The sequence below is a fragment of the Seriola aureovittata genome, chromosome 8 (genome assembly GCF_021018895.1).
Source record: "Seriola aureovittata isolate HTS-2021-v1 ecotype China chromosome 8, ASM2101889v1, whole genome shotgun sequence".
Taxonomy (NCBI): Eukaryota; Metazoa; Chordata; class Actinopteri; order Carangiformes; family Carangidae; genus Seriola; species Seriola aureovittata.
In genome coordinates, this window is record NC_079371.1 from 9,548,368 (window position 1) to 9,561,851 (window position 13,484).

Here is a 13,484-nt window from a genome sequence, read left to right on the forward strand (position 1 = left end):
TCTTCCTCTTTCAGTGTTTTTGTGTGTGTGTGTGTGTATCTTCTTCACATGTACATGTATCATTTGTTCAGATTTAGTCATAAAGTCTTGTTTTTATTACAGTATATGGTAAATGAAGTTTAAATGGATGATTGATACATCTATTATCTTCTGAAGTCCTTGGAATGCTTCAAAAACATTTCATAGTCAAGAGGAGCTGCTTATGTCCTTATTTTTCCTTTTGTGTTTTTATAGGTATGGCAGTATCCACCTCGGGCCAGAACCACGCCTTGCCCAGCAAGAAATGGTAAGTAATGCACATTACTCCACCCCATACATTTAGGCTCAAATCACTCAATGAATTTCTGTCAAAAGCAGTTTGTATTTTGTGTAATTGCATACATCCACACAGATCATAGTTATATGTTTAAGATGAGTTAAAATGATATTGTGTTTATTACATTGAAGTTATTGTCATATCAAATGCATCAGAAAACAATGTGGATGTGATTATTAATATTTGGCTTGAATATTAAAATACTTGTTTGGAAACTTGCTGTGTCTGATTTGTTGTTAAGGAAACAAAACTGTTGTTGCTGTAACTATATGTGTACCTAGGCTCAAATTAGGGTCAAAATGATTTTGAGCTTGTAAAGTGATGTTCACAAATAATTCCAATGTTTGTAGTTGTAAATCAACCTTTGTAAACCTGTAAGATAAATCTGCTTGAGAAATTCAAGTTTGCGTATGTGAAACAATTGCGCTTGTGTCAAAGAGATTTGTATTTGTTGAAAGTCTGAATCGAAAGTCCACAAATGATCAGTGTTGAGGTTGAACAAAGACACTGTAAAAGAAGAAATGGATTTGTCAACATCTGTGTTGCGATACGGAGCAGAAAAGTGTAAAACTCTGGTCAAAAGTTCCCACAGTGTGACACTGAAGTGACAAGGATCAAAATTGATACTTGTCAGTGTCTCACACTGGGAATGTTGCACACTGAGTTTTCCAGTTTTCTGCTCTTGATCTCTGTACACAGATGTCCACAAAAGCTTTTCTACTTTTCCTGCCTTCCCACCAGGGAGTTTCTCTAGGATGAGGTGTTATTTAGTCAGAGTTTATGTTCTTACAGCTGCTTTCACACCACTGCTGCGTGTGTATTAAATTCACACACAAATATTAACATTAACATTTGAAACCTTTCTCTGGCTCTCTCTCCAGGTGACAAAGAAGCTTGCCGGTGCTGCTACTGAAACAGCTGCCTGGGTTACCAATGTTGGTGTGTTGGCGTTCCAGGACGGCTGCTGGATTGCCTGCCGTCTTATTGAGGCATAGCGGTCCTAGCTGGAGGGGAAGTGCAGGATGCTCGGCCTGACTGTTGCCAAGGTGGAGGACACGTAGGGCGGAGGAGACCCCGGACGTCTCTTTGCTGGATTCTCTCTGCATCCGGGACATAAGGAGACACAGGCGACACCTTGGCTGCTTTCGGGACTCACCGGGTGTGCGGCTGTACACAGAGACTCGTAGGCTGACAAAGGGCGGAGTTAACCTTCTGGTTTCCACCTTAACCGCTTCGTCCCAGGTACATGCGTGTGTCTCATAGCTTGTGATCAAGTATATTGTGTATTATCATTTCATTCAAACATAAAATTCACTTTTGGTCCAAAACCTTTTTCCTCAAGCCAGTGCCAAGTACGTCCAAGCTCCTGGCAACACCTGCCAGACAGAGCAGGAGGAATAGCAAGTTGTCTTCCCTCCCAGATACCAGGAGAGGCAGCCCAGGTGACAGTTCAAGGCAGCGACGGGGAAGAACACCTCCTGTCCTGGGAAGGAGAGTCTCCAGAGGTGAGATTCACTTCAAATATCACAGTTTCCTCTAATGAATATCAGATCTATATTAACACACACTGCTCTCTGATCTTATCTTTCAGCTGCCTGATGGAGGCCATTTGCAACCAGCTCTGCCGTCTTCACCCAGTGGCCATGTGGTCCAGAGCGACCGTGAGGACTCGGTGGTCATTCGTTCTCAAAGATTATGTGGCCACTAGAGAGACGGTGCTGGCCAGCCAGAGGTTGATGGCTCAGAACCGACATCCAGCTCTTTGAATTGACTCAGTGGTAAGAGTTTGTCATAAAGCTGTTGGTGTGTAGTAATCTGTTCTGTGATTTATCTTTTAATGGAAGCTGAAAGTCCTAAAACAGTCCGTTTGTGTTTGTGTTCCAGGTGCCAGGGAGTGGGGTGGTTGGGGGGGATCCTATTGGAGTTAATTACTCGCGACAGCGCGGCCTTGAAAGTGATGTCACGTCAGGCACCAGGTCAGAGTCAGAGAAGTGTAGTCGTGAGGAATAAGGCAGTGAATTACCGGAGAAAAGGTGGACTTATTAGCCAACTCAGTGACGCTAACTTGGGTAAACTAATTGATAGCATTAAGCTAATATCTACACGTCATTATGTATTAACTGCTGACTGCATTTTCAGATGAGCTTGTTCAGATACTTCTCTAAAAAGAGAAAGACAACAGATGAAGAAGACGCTAGTCAGGTAGCATCATAAGCCTTTTACTGACTCGTAAATGATGATGGTTAAAAAATGGTTTAAACGGGGGTGCCGAGTCCGGCAGCAATACCTGTCTCACTCTCATTGACACCTAATGTAATCGTCTTTTTTTTCAAGGAATATCTGAATAAAATAGAGACTGTAAGAAACTTCTGGCTTCAGTTTCTGTCACGGTCTTTTCGGTTTTTGAAAAGAAGTAACAGTTTTCTCATAATTTGCAATTGTTTGAAGCCATGTAGAAGCCAAATTCTGGGCAGATTTTCACATTGCCATGGCAACGGCAGCTCCTGACCTGTGTGCGAGCGTACGTGCGCCTAGCAACGCTAGCTTTACATTAGCCGCATGTTAGGTCTTAAATTACATTTAGTTAGGTCTTAAATATGTAAGTCCATTTACTGCTTCCTTTGTTGCTTTTCTTTTGTTTTGTTAAAAGAGTGAATGAAGTTGTGACGGTCTCTGCTGAGACAGAGGAGAGGAGAAGCTACTAGCCCTCTCTCGCTGTCACTTCTAGTCGCGTTGCTCTCCTCCCAAGTAATGTTAAATTTAGCACCGAAAAAAACATAATAGTGGCAATTTAAATAGCGGTTCATGGGATTTATTAACCCTCAGGGGTCCCTCTGTCTTCACTTTTCTTTTTCGATTTGCTGATCATTTTGGCTGTGTTACAGCTGAAGGTATGGATTTCTGCAAGAAAGTGTCTTTTTTTACATATTTTTAAAATCTAATGTCAGTTACTGTTACAGGTCTATTATACACTGGTAACACATTTTGTACCCTCTGGGGTTCCTCGCGTCCAAAAAAGGACACACAAAGAAAACGCTATAAAATCATCATATATCAATATTTTTTTTCTGCTTTTTTTTTGCATACATCTCTTAAACCACTTCAGTTCTGCTCAAACCTATCAAATGTTTATTAGTTTTCAGGATTTTAACCCTTTAAATGCCAGTTGAAGACATGTTGCCTCTTGTTTTATTAAAAAAAAACAACACAGAATATGAGATATTTCCCACATAATACATGATGGAGGGATGTGACATTGTTTTATATCAGAGTCTTTTATATCAAGACATTTCTCAAAACCAGAATATGATCAGGGTGACTTTTGAACACTGGAAATAAATCATGTACAGTTTAATGTTATTGTTTTATTTATTTTTTACTTTTTACATTTTCAACTGGTTAGAGTTGAAGTAACATTTATTTTTCACAAACCAAAGGTATTTATTTTTCTTGACATTGTATATGGCTGAGATATATATTGTAAAAGTTCAATGGTAGCGATAAAAGCCATTTTCAACTGGCCAGCCAATAAATAGGTTTTGAAAGTAAAATCTGCTGTCAACTGCTCATTTGGTCATTTGTGTATGCCCCCTTTGTACTTTGTATAGGGCCAGGAAAATGTTTCAAAAATACATAAAAAAAAAAAAAAAAAAAAAAAAAGGGATGAGCAATAAAAAGAGATCCTGCAAAACTTAGCATGTGTTAACAAGTACTATAACAGCAGTCAAAGGTCATGACGGATGACTCACAAGTCAACAGCAAGTTTCACAGAGACAGAGCTAACGGCAGACAGCATTACCACCCACACCGGCGGGAGGACCTGAATGTTAATGAGAGGTGTCAAGTTTGATTAAAGATCTTTAAATCTGTAACATGTTGATTCTTCAGTATAAATGAGTTACGTGCATCTGTTTTTTAACAGATTTTAAGACATAATTTTACCAAACCTTATTACAGTATTACAAAAATAGCATTTTCTTTAATTTCACAAAAAATACGTTTCCTTGTAAAATGTACAATTGCAAAAAATATGACTAAAGAAATAAATATTTTGTCTTTTTGCAGAAATTAACTACAACTTCACAGATGTAAACTGAAAAAACAGGTACTGACTATCCAATCAGACGGTTAAAAACTAAATTTTAACAAATTGTGAATTTAACTTTATTATTTTAGCATTTGGTGTACTGTTAATCAATTCTGAGTTCTTATGATCATACTGATCACAAAAGGCTTATTTTGTAGCTGTAATGTTTATATAAGCAAAAGAGCCTTGATCAAAAATAAAGGTGCAGTTTCATGTTTGACTACAATGTGGCAGCATTTCCTCTGAATCAGCTTACATTGAACTACAGACTGTGATATATTAACAATACAGCAAAAAAATTTTTAACAAATTGAATTTCACTTTATCATAATTTGTTTTAATTTCAAGATTTCATTGTTAAATAAGTGCATTTCACAATTATTACATAGTATAGGCTAAAAACTCTTTTTTTCCATCTCGGTAATGCATCTTTTTCAATCATACTTTGCTTCACCATCTCCATATCTACTACTTTATATCTTTGAAGTGCTGCTATCTGACTTAATTGTGAGGTTTCTGTTTTCAAAAAATAAATTGACCATGTTTTATGAGACTAAACAGGGTCTCATAGGGTACTGAACTGTCTTTAAAACCAGGTAGGTGCAGAATTGTTTTTTTTTTTTTTTTTAAAAAAAGAGCAATTAGTGAGTGTACTGTGCATGATTCTAAATGAAAGTAAACTTGATAAATTTTATTCCGGATTATGCGAACTGCAAATATTCTATTCCCTCGCTTGGAGAAAAAACAATTTTTCCAGGTCGGGCAGCACTACAACTATGGTTGCTGTAATTCACAATGGAAGTCTAAACTAGTGTACAGCTTCGACAAAAAAATAGTTGAATAAGTCTTTGTAAACATTCTGAGAATGTCTCGAACAGCAAGAACCAAGTTGGTATTAGTCACAGAAGGTCCCTCCACTCTAACAGTGTCACAGACATGGACTTTTGATTCCTATATCAGAGACACCTGGTAATCCATCCCCACGGCCAAAGCAATCATATCCACTTATATATGGTGTAGATAAATGTACAGATTGTTTATCACAAGAGAAACTACGCATTTTCATAAATGAGCCACACCGACATCAATTTCGAGGGATCAATTTGCTGGTAATACCATCAATACAATATGGCTGCAGTCAATCTGACAGCCACCCTGAGGCGATGTTGTGGTTGAATTTTGTTGAGACAATGTGTGTGTGTGTGTTCTGTGTCAGCAAAGTTCAGTGGGGTCCAAAAGTTCACTTTAGACCACTAACACTTTCACAACATTTTGATATTGTTTATAATGAGATGTTTGTCCCTTTAATATCTCTGGAATACAAATATTGGGCCATTGGACAATGCTGCAAATCAAGCACAACTGCTGGTAATATTCGTTTTTTATATGTTTAAAACAATGTGATGAAGTGCCCTGATTTGCTGGATTAACCAAAAAAAAAATACGTATCCTTTCTGGCTATTTAATCTGGCAATTTCTCAATTGATTTCTCAGACAATTTATCACACAATATACTGTAGTGTGCTATAAATTTACATATACTGTGAGAATTGTGTCGACACTGTTCACTCCTACTTAAACTGGTAAATGTGTGTTGTGAAAAGAAAAATCACCCTAATTTAATTGAATTATCCTGTGATGACGTTCCTCAATGTAGATCTTATTTTGAAAATCATGACCGGAAGTTTGATTTAAGTCTCAGATTTATGATTACCCGCTAGAAAAGACGTAATTAGTGAAACGTGCTCTGTCTATTTCCTGTTTTTTGTGTCAACTAAACTATATGAATATTTATTTATTCATTCCCCCATTATTCATATGTGCATTATGATCTGCAGGGTTTTATTTTGAAGATTTCTGACCGGAGGTTATTGAGTCCATTCTTCTTCGCTTAACCCGCTCCAGTGCACCGGCCGGGGTTTTAGCTAGCTGAAACAAGTGTCTTATATCGCCTTGTCCTTAAAATGTCTCACCCAACACCGTCTGACAAGCCTTCCAACCCTGAGAACCCCCGTGTCTTCTTCGATGTAGAAATCGACGGAGAAAAAGGTCGGAACGTTTTCTATTTAATGTCGGCTAACAGTTCTCTGTGGTCAGTTTAACCGTTAGCCTTGTTAGCTTAGCGCCACCCTGGCTCGTTCCAGTGACTATTAGAAACGGATTAATTTACCAATACCTAGAAAAGTTACAATTTAGAAATTGGTTAGTTTGTGAAATATAGATGTTTGTATTTGGTAGAGCTTACTAATCTTTATTACGAGCAGGCCCATTTAGAGAGCTTGTCTCTTGAGTGCATGAACCACGTGTGGTTGTTTTGTCTTGTAAGACTTGTAAATGTAGCCAATTTTTAACTTTAACTTTGCTATACCACTGTAATCTAGTTGCTAAGTGCTTATAATATGTGTGGATTCCTTTGGTTAATTACTGATTATTTAACTTACTGTAGCTATGCCATTTAAATATTACTAAAAGATACTATATTTTACTGTAGCTTGGGAAGGCCTGTTCTGCAGATTATATTTGGCATCGTTAGGTTATTTGTAATGCCTCTTGAATACCTTAATATCCTGCTACACTTTCAAATCTGTAATGTAGGAAAGATATCAATAATGTAACAATCATAATTTGTTCTATGTGAAGGTGCAAGTTGAGTATAAATTAAAGGAAAAACTTGAATATATGCGAAGAAACATAACAAATGCAGATGCTTCCACACAGGTGCACTGCATGGTACAAATAAGCAGTCAATATCCAATCATGCTCTGAGGAAGGTATAGAAATGCTGAACACGCCCAGTTGATTCTGATTCAACTGGACACCCATGGGAGCTTGTTGGACAGTGCTCTCTCTACCACCATCATCAAAACACCAAATGAGGGGATATCCTTTGGAAGAAAGGTGTTCACCCCTCCAGTAGAGTTCCAGAGACTAGTATACTCAATGCCAAGGTGCATTAAAGATGTTCTGGCAGCACATGGTGGACCAACACCTTACAAAGACACTTTATGTTGGTTTCTCCATTAATTGTTAACTCATCTGTCTATGATAACTTAATCCAGATTATTTCCAGGTAGACTATAATGTACGTGATTTAGTTAGTCAGAGTCTGTGGCTAAACTTGTACAGTAACATTGCACTGAATGGTTTTCTGTCCACAGCTGGCCGAATAGTCTTGGAGCTGTTTGCTGATATCACTCCCAAGACTGCTGAGAACTTTCGGGCACTCTGCACTGGAGAGAAAGGCACTGGCAAATCAACCGGGAAACCGCTGCACTTCAAAGGATGCCCATTCCACAGAAGTAAAGAGCCTTCATATCTGCATATAATGTGACATTTGAGTTTGGAGGGACACCTTGAAGTTTTAGTTCACGCACATGAACTAACACCTGTGTAGAAGTGGCTGAAAGGACATCTAGTGCGCTGAGCTGTGTAGCTTCTTGGATCCTGAAGTCCTTTTTTAAAAAAAACATTGACAGATAAAACTATATGCATGGCAACATTTTACAAGGGGTGAGTGAGAAAATATTTAGGTGATGTGACCCTTTAATTTTAGGTCAAGGTTTCCTCATTAAATTTGTGACCCCAAAAGGCAGATAAGGATAGTTTCAGTTGTCATGACTCATGAGGAAGTATATTATATAAAATGAAAAGTAAGTGGATTTAAATAGACTAATTGAGCTTTTGTTTTCATATACTCCCTATATGAGTATAGGGAGCCTGAAGCACTGCAGACATTTAGTCCGTTTGATCTATAAAAATAATTTGGCTGTAAATTTGTTTTTGGCAGTCATCAAGAAATTCATGATCCAAGGAGGTGACTTCTCCAACCATAATGGCACCGGTGGAGAGAGCATCTACGGGGAGAAGTTTGAGGATGAAAACTTCCACTACATGGTAAAACTACTATCACTTTAATCCCCATTGTACGACTCCACTACAGGAGATTTTAAAGAGGTTCTGGGGTTTCTTCAATCATCATATAACCTATCGCTGTTTGTACTCTAAGCAGTTATTTTTCTCTAAATTAATCACTTGAAAAATAAAAGTCATACCTGAATTCTTGTTGACTAATTTTGCTTAAGAGTATACTAGAATTTTTGTTTTTGTCCTCTTCTTTTGGACTTGTGTTGAAATTTTCTTCACCAAGTGTTTATGATACGACTGTGTTTTCTATCGTGTAATGATGTATTTTCTTCTCCATGTAGCATGACAAAGTGGGTCTACTAAGCATGGCCAATGCTGGGCCAAACACCAACGGCTCACAATTTTTCATCACTACTGTCCCCACGCCACACTTAGATGGAAAGCATGTGGTCTTTGGACAAGTCTTGAAAGGGATTGGGATCATAAAAATGTTGGAGTCGATTGACACTCAAGATGATGCCCCTGTAAAGGTAATTATTTCCAGCGAAAAAAAAAGCTGTCGCCTAGCGGCACTTTTTACGGCCATGGTGATGATACTTTCAGTTGTTGTCTTCTTTATTTTATATTTTTCATATACAGACCAAAACATCTTTGCACAGTACATTAAAAATCTGCGGTCAACTGGATTGAATCATATTTATATGTAAGAGTAATGAAATGGCTCTGAGAACTTTCTGCTCTTTAAATTAAAATTTTTCTGTCTAAAATTTCTGCTCATATCTGTCTTTGCAGCCATGTATCGTAGCAGACTGTGGTGAGCATAAGGACGGGGACAGTTGGGGTGTTGCACCAAGCGATGGATCAGGGGACACCCATCCAGACTTCCCTGAGGACTCTGACATCGACTTTAAAGATGTAAGTATCAGTGAGGTCTTTGATCTTCAAGGACACAGGTGAACTTTGGCAGATAGCATCAGACTGTTCTGCAGGCCTGAGTTAAAGGGCCACGCTGGCATTTGGGGAAATGTGAAAATGTTTGTCAGATGAGAGGATCAATATAAATTTCAATATCAACATCCAGGACATGTTTAGCATAGAAAACACTGGAAGCAGAGGAAAACGGTTACTAAATAAACTCAAGGGCTTGGCCTCAAAATGAGAGATGATGGATCCCTACAAACATTTTTGGTGTGGTCACTTTCGATTTTATCTTGAAATTAAGTGGTTTAGACTGTCTGGCTAAATGTTTTGTTTACAAACTGTCTGAACGATTGAGTTTCTTGCCCTGTTGATGAAGCGATGTGTTTGTGTTCTCAGAACTCAGGCTGCACCCTGAACACACTGTTGTCATGACCAATAAAAATCATAGCCAACCCCACAACAAAAAGACTGAAATGTTTTTTTTATTTTTCATGACATCAGCCATGTTTTCAAAGTAAAGAATTTAAGTCTCCAGTTGTACTTTCACTTTCAGGTCGATAAAGTTCTGTCTGTCGCTGAGGACGTCAAGAACATTGGAAACAACCTTTTTAAGAATCAAAACTGGAAAGCTGCTGTCAACAAATACAGCAAAGCCCTCAGGTAATGTATACTGGCACTGTGTGTGGTTTACTTTCAGTCAAAATCAAAAATGAACAAGTAATGAACACATTTACAAGACAAGGATATCTTAATTATTATTAGAAATCCCATGAAAAGACCAAAACCAACAACACACTTGTCGATCTTCTCCAGCCTGTTTGTTGCTCCAAACCAGTTTGCTCCTATTGAAGACATGAATGAGTTACGCTTGCATAGTTTCATTTCTAAAAAAAAAAGAGAAAAAAAGGCAAAATTATTCCCTAAAAGAGTTAAGCAGAATTTAGTTAATCTTACTCAAATAGTAATAAGTGCATTTGTTGGCGGCTGTTTCCATCTATGGATTAAAATGCACTAGTGAGTATTTCTGGCAGCAGGATGGTATATGTGGGATTGACTCAAAATGAACTAGAGTTTCCATGTTCATTGAATGTCACCCAGTGCAACAGTGTGGCTCATTTATGTGTTTTTAATATTTTTTTAGACAATGATGGAGGTCTATGGTACAGAGGAATAAGATATATGAAGCTGCACAGACGAGACTTGTTAGTGGCTCAAATCACTGTTCTTTTTATGGGATTTGCCTTATCTTTTTAAAACTGAAATGGGAAACCACACTTGTTTTCACTGCTCGTTCTATTAGATGAAGTGTGTCTCTCAGGAAGAAGATGCATTTAAATATGGTCACCCTTTGAAAATTAAGTTCATAGAGAAGGAAGAAACTGGAGGAAGAGGGTGCAGAAATCATATTGTGACAGATTGCTGTTCAGCGAGAATGTTTGTGAATAGGGAATGACAACAAACTGCCGGTCATATACAGTATAACCATTAAATGTTGCAGATGACCTTCAGCGCCTTTAAAATACTTTGCTGCCTTTTAAAAAAAGGTAGCAGTAGTATATTCAGGCACCTTCCTTTCATCATCCCACTGCAGTTTCACCTGTTTGACAGTTGAGATTTAACAGTGCTCAACAACATTTTTTCTATTGACATCAGTCATTGCTGTCACCAACGAGGAGCCTGATTTTTACTTCTGCAGGTACTTGGAGGTGAGTGGAGATCAGCTGGAGGAGGATGCGCAGCTGAAACTGGAACCCACAGCCCTCAGCTGCTTCCTCAACACAGCAGCTTGCAAGCTGAAGATGCAGCTGTGGCAAGATGCCCTGGACAGCTGCAGTGAGGTAACATGGGCCAGAGCATATGATTAACATAACACGCTCATTAGTTTACAGCTCATGTGCCACTCAGGCTCCCCATGCTTAGAATCAATGCCTTCCTAATAGTAGATGAGAAGATCAATACCACTAAATATGAAGCTAGGCAGCAGCTGTAGCTTAGCATAAAGACAAGGAAAAGGGGGGAACAGCTAGCCCTTCCCTGACTCTGTCCAAAGGTAACAAAATTTTCCCACCAGCACCCTTTTAACTTTTTAAAAAACACTAATTGAGCAGTGACTTCCTGGAGTCTTGTCATCGCTGTCACTCCAGACATGACGTCAACTTCCCAGAAATCTCATTTATGTGCAAGTGCACTTAAATAAATCCTTGGTTGGACCCATCTTACCTAATCAGTGATTGAGGGAATCTAATAGCAAAAATAAATTCTTCAAATGATATTGCAAAATTGATAAAATTAACATACAAGGAAGAGGGACTTTATGTTCTGATGTGTATTTCATTTGTGTCTTACAGGCTCTAGAGCTGGACCAAGCGAACACTAAAGCGCTTTTCCGGAGGGCCCAGGCCTGGCAGGGCTTAAAGGAATACAGCAAAGCCATGGTAACATCCATAACAGCTCCTCCGTCTCTTAAGTGGCTTTTGAGAAATTATAATTTCAAAGACTGAGAGCCTTTTGTATTAGACACAGTTCAAAATGTACATATGTTATTGTCTGTATAGATAGACAATGTCCTCAGTTCATACAGCGTTAGAAGCACAGGACTCTTGTTTGTACCATATGTATGTTTGATTCAATAGTATCATTGGAAAACAAACAACCATTGTGTGCTGACAGAAAGCAGTAACTCCTCTTATTTAGTTCACCCTTAAATTTCTTGTTTAGACGAGACTGAATCCAGGTGCATTGAATCTGACGGCAGCTTGACGTAGACATTGTTTTCTGTGCTTCTCATTCGACAGACTGATCTGAAGAAAGCTCAGGAGAAAGCTCCAGAAGACAAAGGTGAGGAATTTTATCTTCAGCATTTTCTGTTTGTTCTGCCTTTTGTTGCAGAGCCTTACTGTGATTTGTTATCATGCCAAGAATGTAGCAAATACTGTATTTTCCCCCTCCTAGCTCATTTACACATTTTTGTTAATTTTACATTTCATGCATATTCACACATTAGTTACGTGGGCTTTAGTACAGAGAGCCAAGTGTAACCATAGTTCACATTTTGAAAGGAGACAATTTGACCATAACATTAAGAATGTGGTATATATCTAGGTTATAGAAAAGTCAAATACATGAGACATTTATTTATGAATAGTATAATATTATTGTCTAATTGTGTGCTTTTATTATACCTGCACTTGTTGTTTTAGGGAACAATTTAGGAGTATTACATCTTCCAATATGTAAAAGCTTAAGTGCACTGGGTGAAATAAAGCTCTCTGAAAATCTAGAGCACTGCTCTTTTGATATTTTAAGCTGCAGTTTATTGGCTGCTGGCAAGGAGATAAGCGCTATCAGTGCGCTTCATGCTCTCCCTGTGCCTTCAGGAGTAAGCTGTCTTTAAAGTGAAATTGACAGTGTGCAGAAAGACAGACAAAATGTGCCAAAGTGGACACACACGGGCTGAAAAACAATGTTGGAAACCTCAGCGTTCAAGGGGAAATATTTTTCCATTTTTTTTCCAGTTTTGATTCATTTGTTGAGTTTGGTGTTTGATAAACTAAGTGAATCCGATTTCTCTCTTGACAGCTATCAGCAACGAGATGAAGAGAGTTCAGTTTAAAATCCAGGAGGAGAAGGAGAAAGAGAAGAAAATCTATGCCAAAATGTTTGCTTGAAAATTTCACCTAATGATGCAATGAATTGTTCATATCGTTAATCAATATTTGAAGTCATCTCTACAGGGGAAGCTGCACTTAACACAGATAAAGTCTGTAACCAGGTACAGTGTTTTCAGTTGACAGGTTCTTTCATGTTTTCCACCCGGCACATTTTTCACTGTCTGTATTCTTACAAGGGAATAACTATTGTACGTTTTAAGCTGTCTTCATTTCGACAAGCGTGTTCACTGTAATGAATAGTTTGAACATTAGATTGATGTGTGGCTGACTCCACTGCTCTGAAAAAATAGGTTTACACTTGGCATTGTTCTGTAGTTTTGAAGCAGTTCAGCGTGTTGTATCATGTCCTAGAAGACATTTTGATACAGTGCCCTTTGCGACATACAGTACATCCATTTGTTTTTATTTATGTTTTTTACAGAGGTCAATAAATCAGAAAGGACAGCAGTCAAGTGTTCTTTATTCATTACTGTGATATATTATCAATGATATTATGTACAGTACTACGTGGATCAAAATGTACCTGCAATAATGCTAAAATAAACCTTAATTTAAGAAGAGCTTGTTTGGTGGTTCCATTATAGATTTTGATGCAACTATTACAGTTGGTCAAGTACTATTTTAA

The 13,484-nt window shown here is 38.1% G+C and overlaps 1 protein-coding gene across 1 annotated transcript; it reads left to right on the plus strand.

Annotated features, from left to right (window-relative positions):
• The first annotated feature begins 6,268 nt into the window (after window positions 1-6,268).
• ppid (peptidylprolyl isomerase D) lies at window positions 6,269-13,419 on the plus strand. The gene is made up of 10 exons (XM_056382122.1): window positions 6,269-6,452; window positions 7,562-7,702; window positions 8,191-8,297; window positions 8,609-8,797; window positions 9,060-9,182; window positions 9,742-9,848; window positions 10,885-11,026; window positions 11,537-11,623; window positions 11,984-12,026; window positions 12,768-13,419. The coding sequence occupies exons 1-10, from the start codon at window positions 6,368-6,370 to the stop codon at window positions 12,854-12,856; spliced, it is 1,113 nt and encodes a 370-aa protein (XP_056238097.1). The 5' UTR covers window positions 6,269-6,367; the 3' UTR covers window positions 12,857-13,419.
• Window positions 13,420-13,484: the final 65 nt, after the last annotated feature.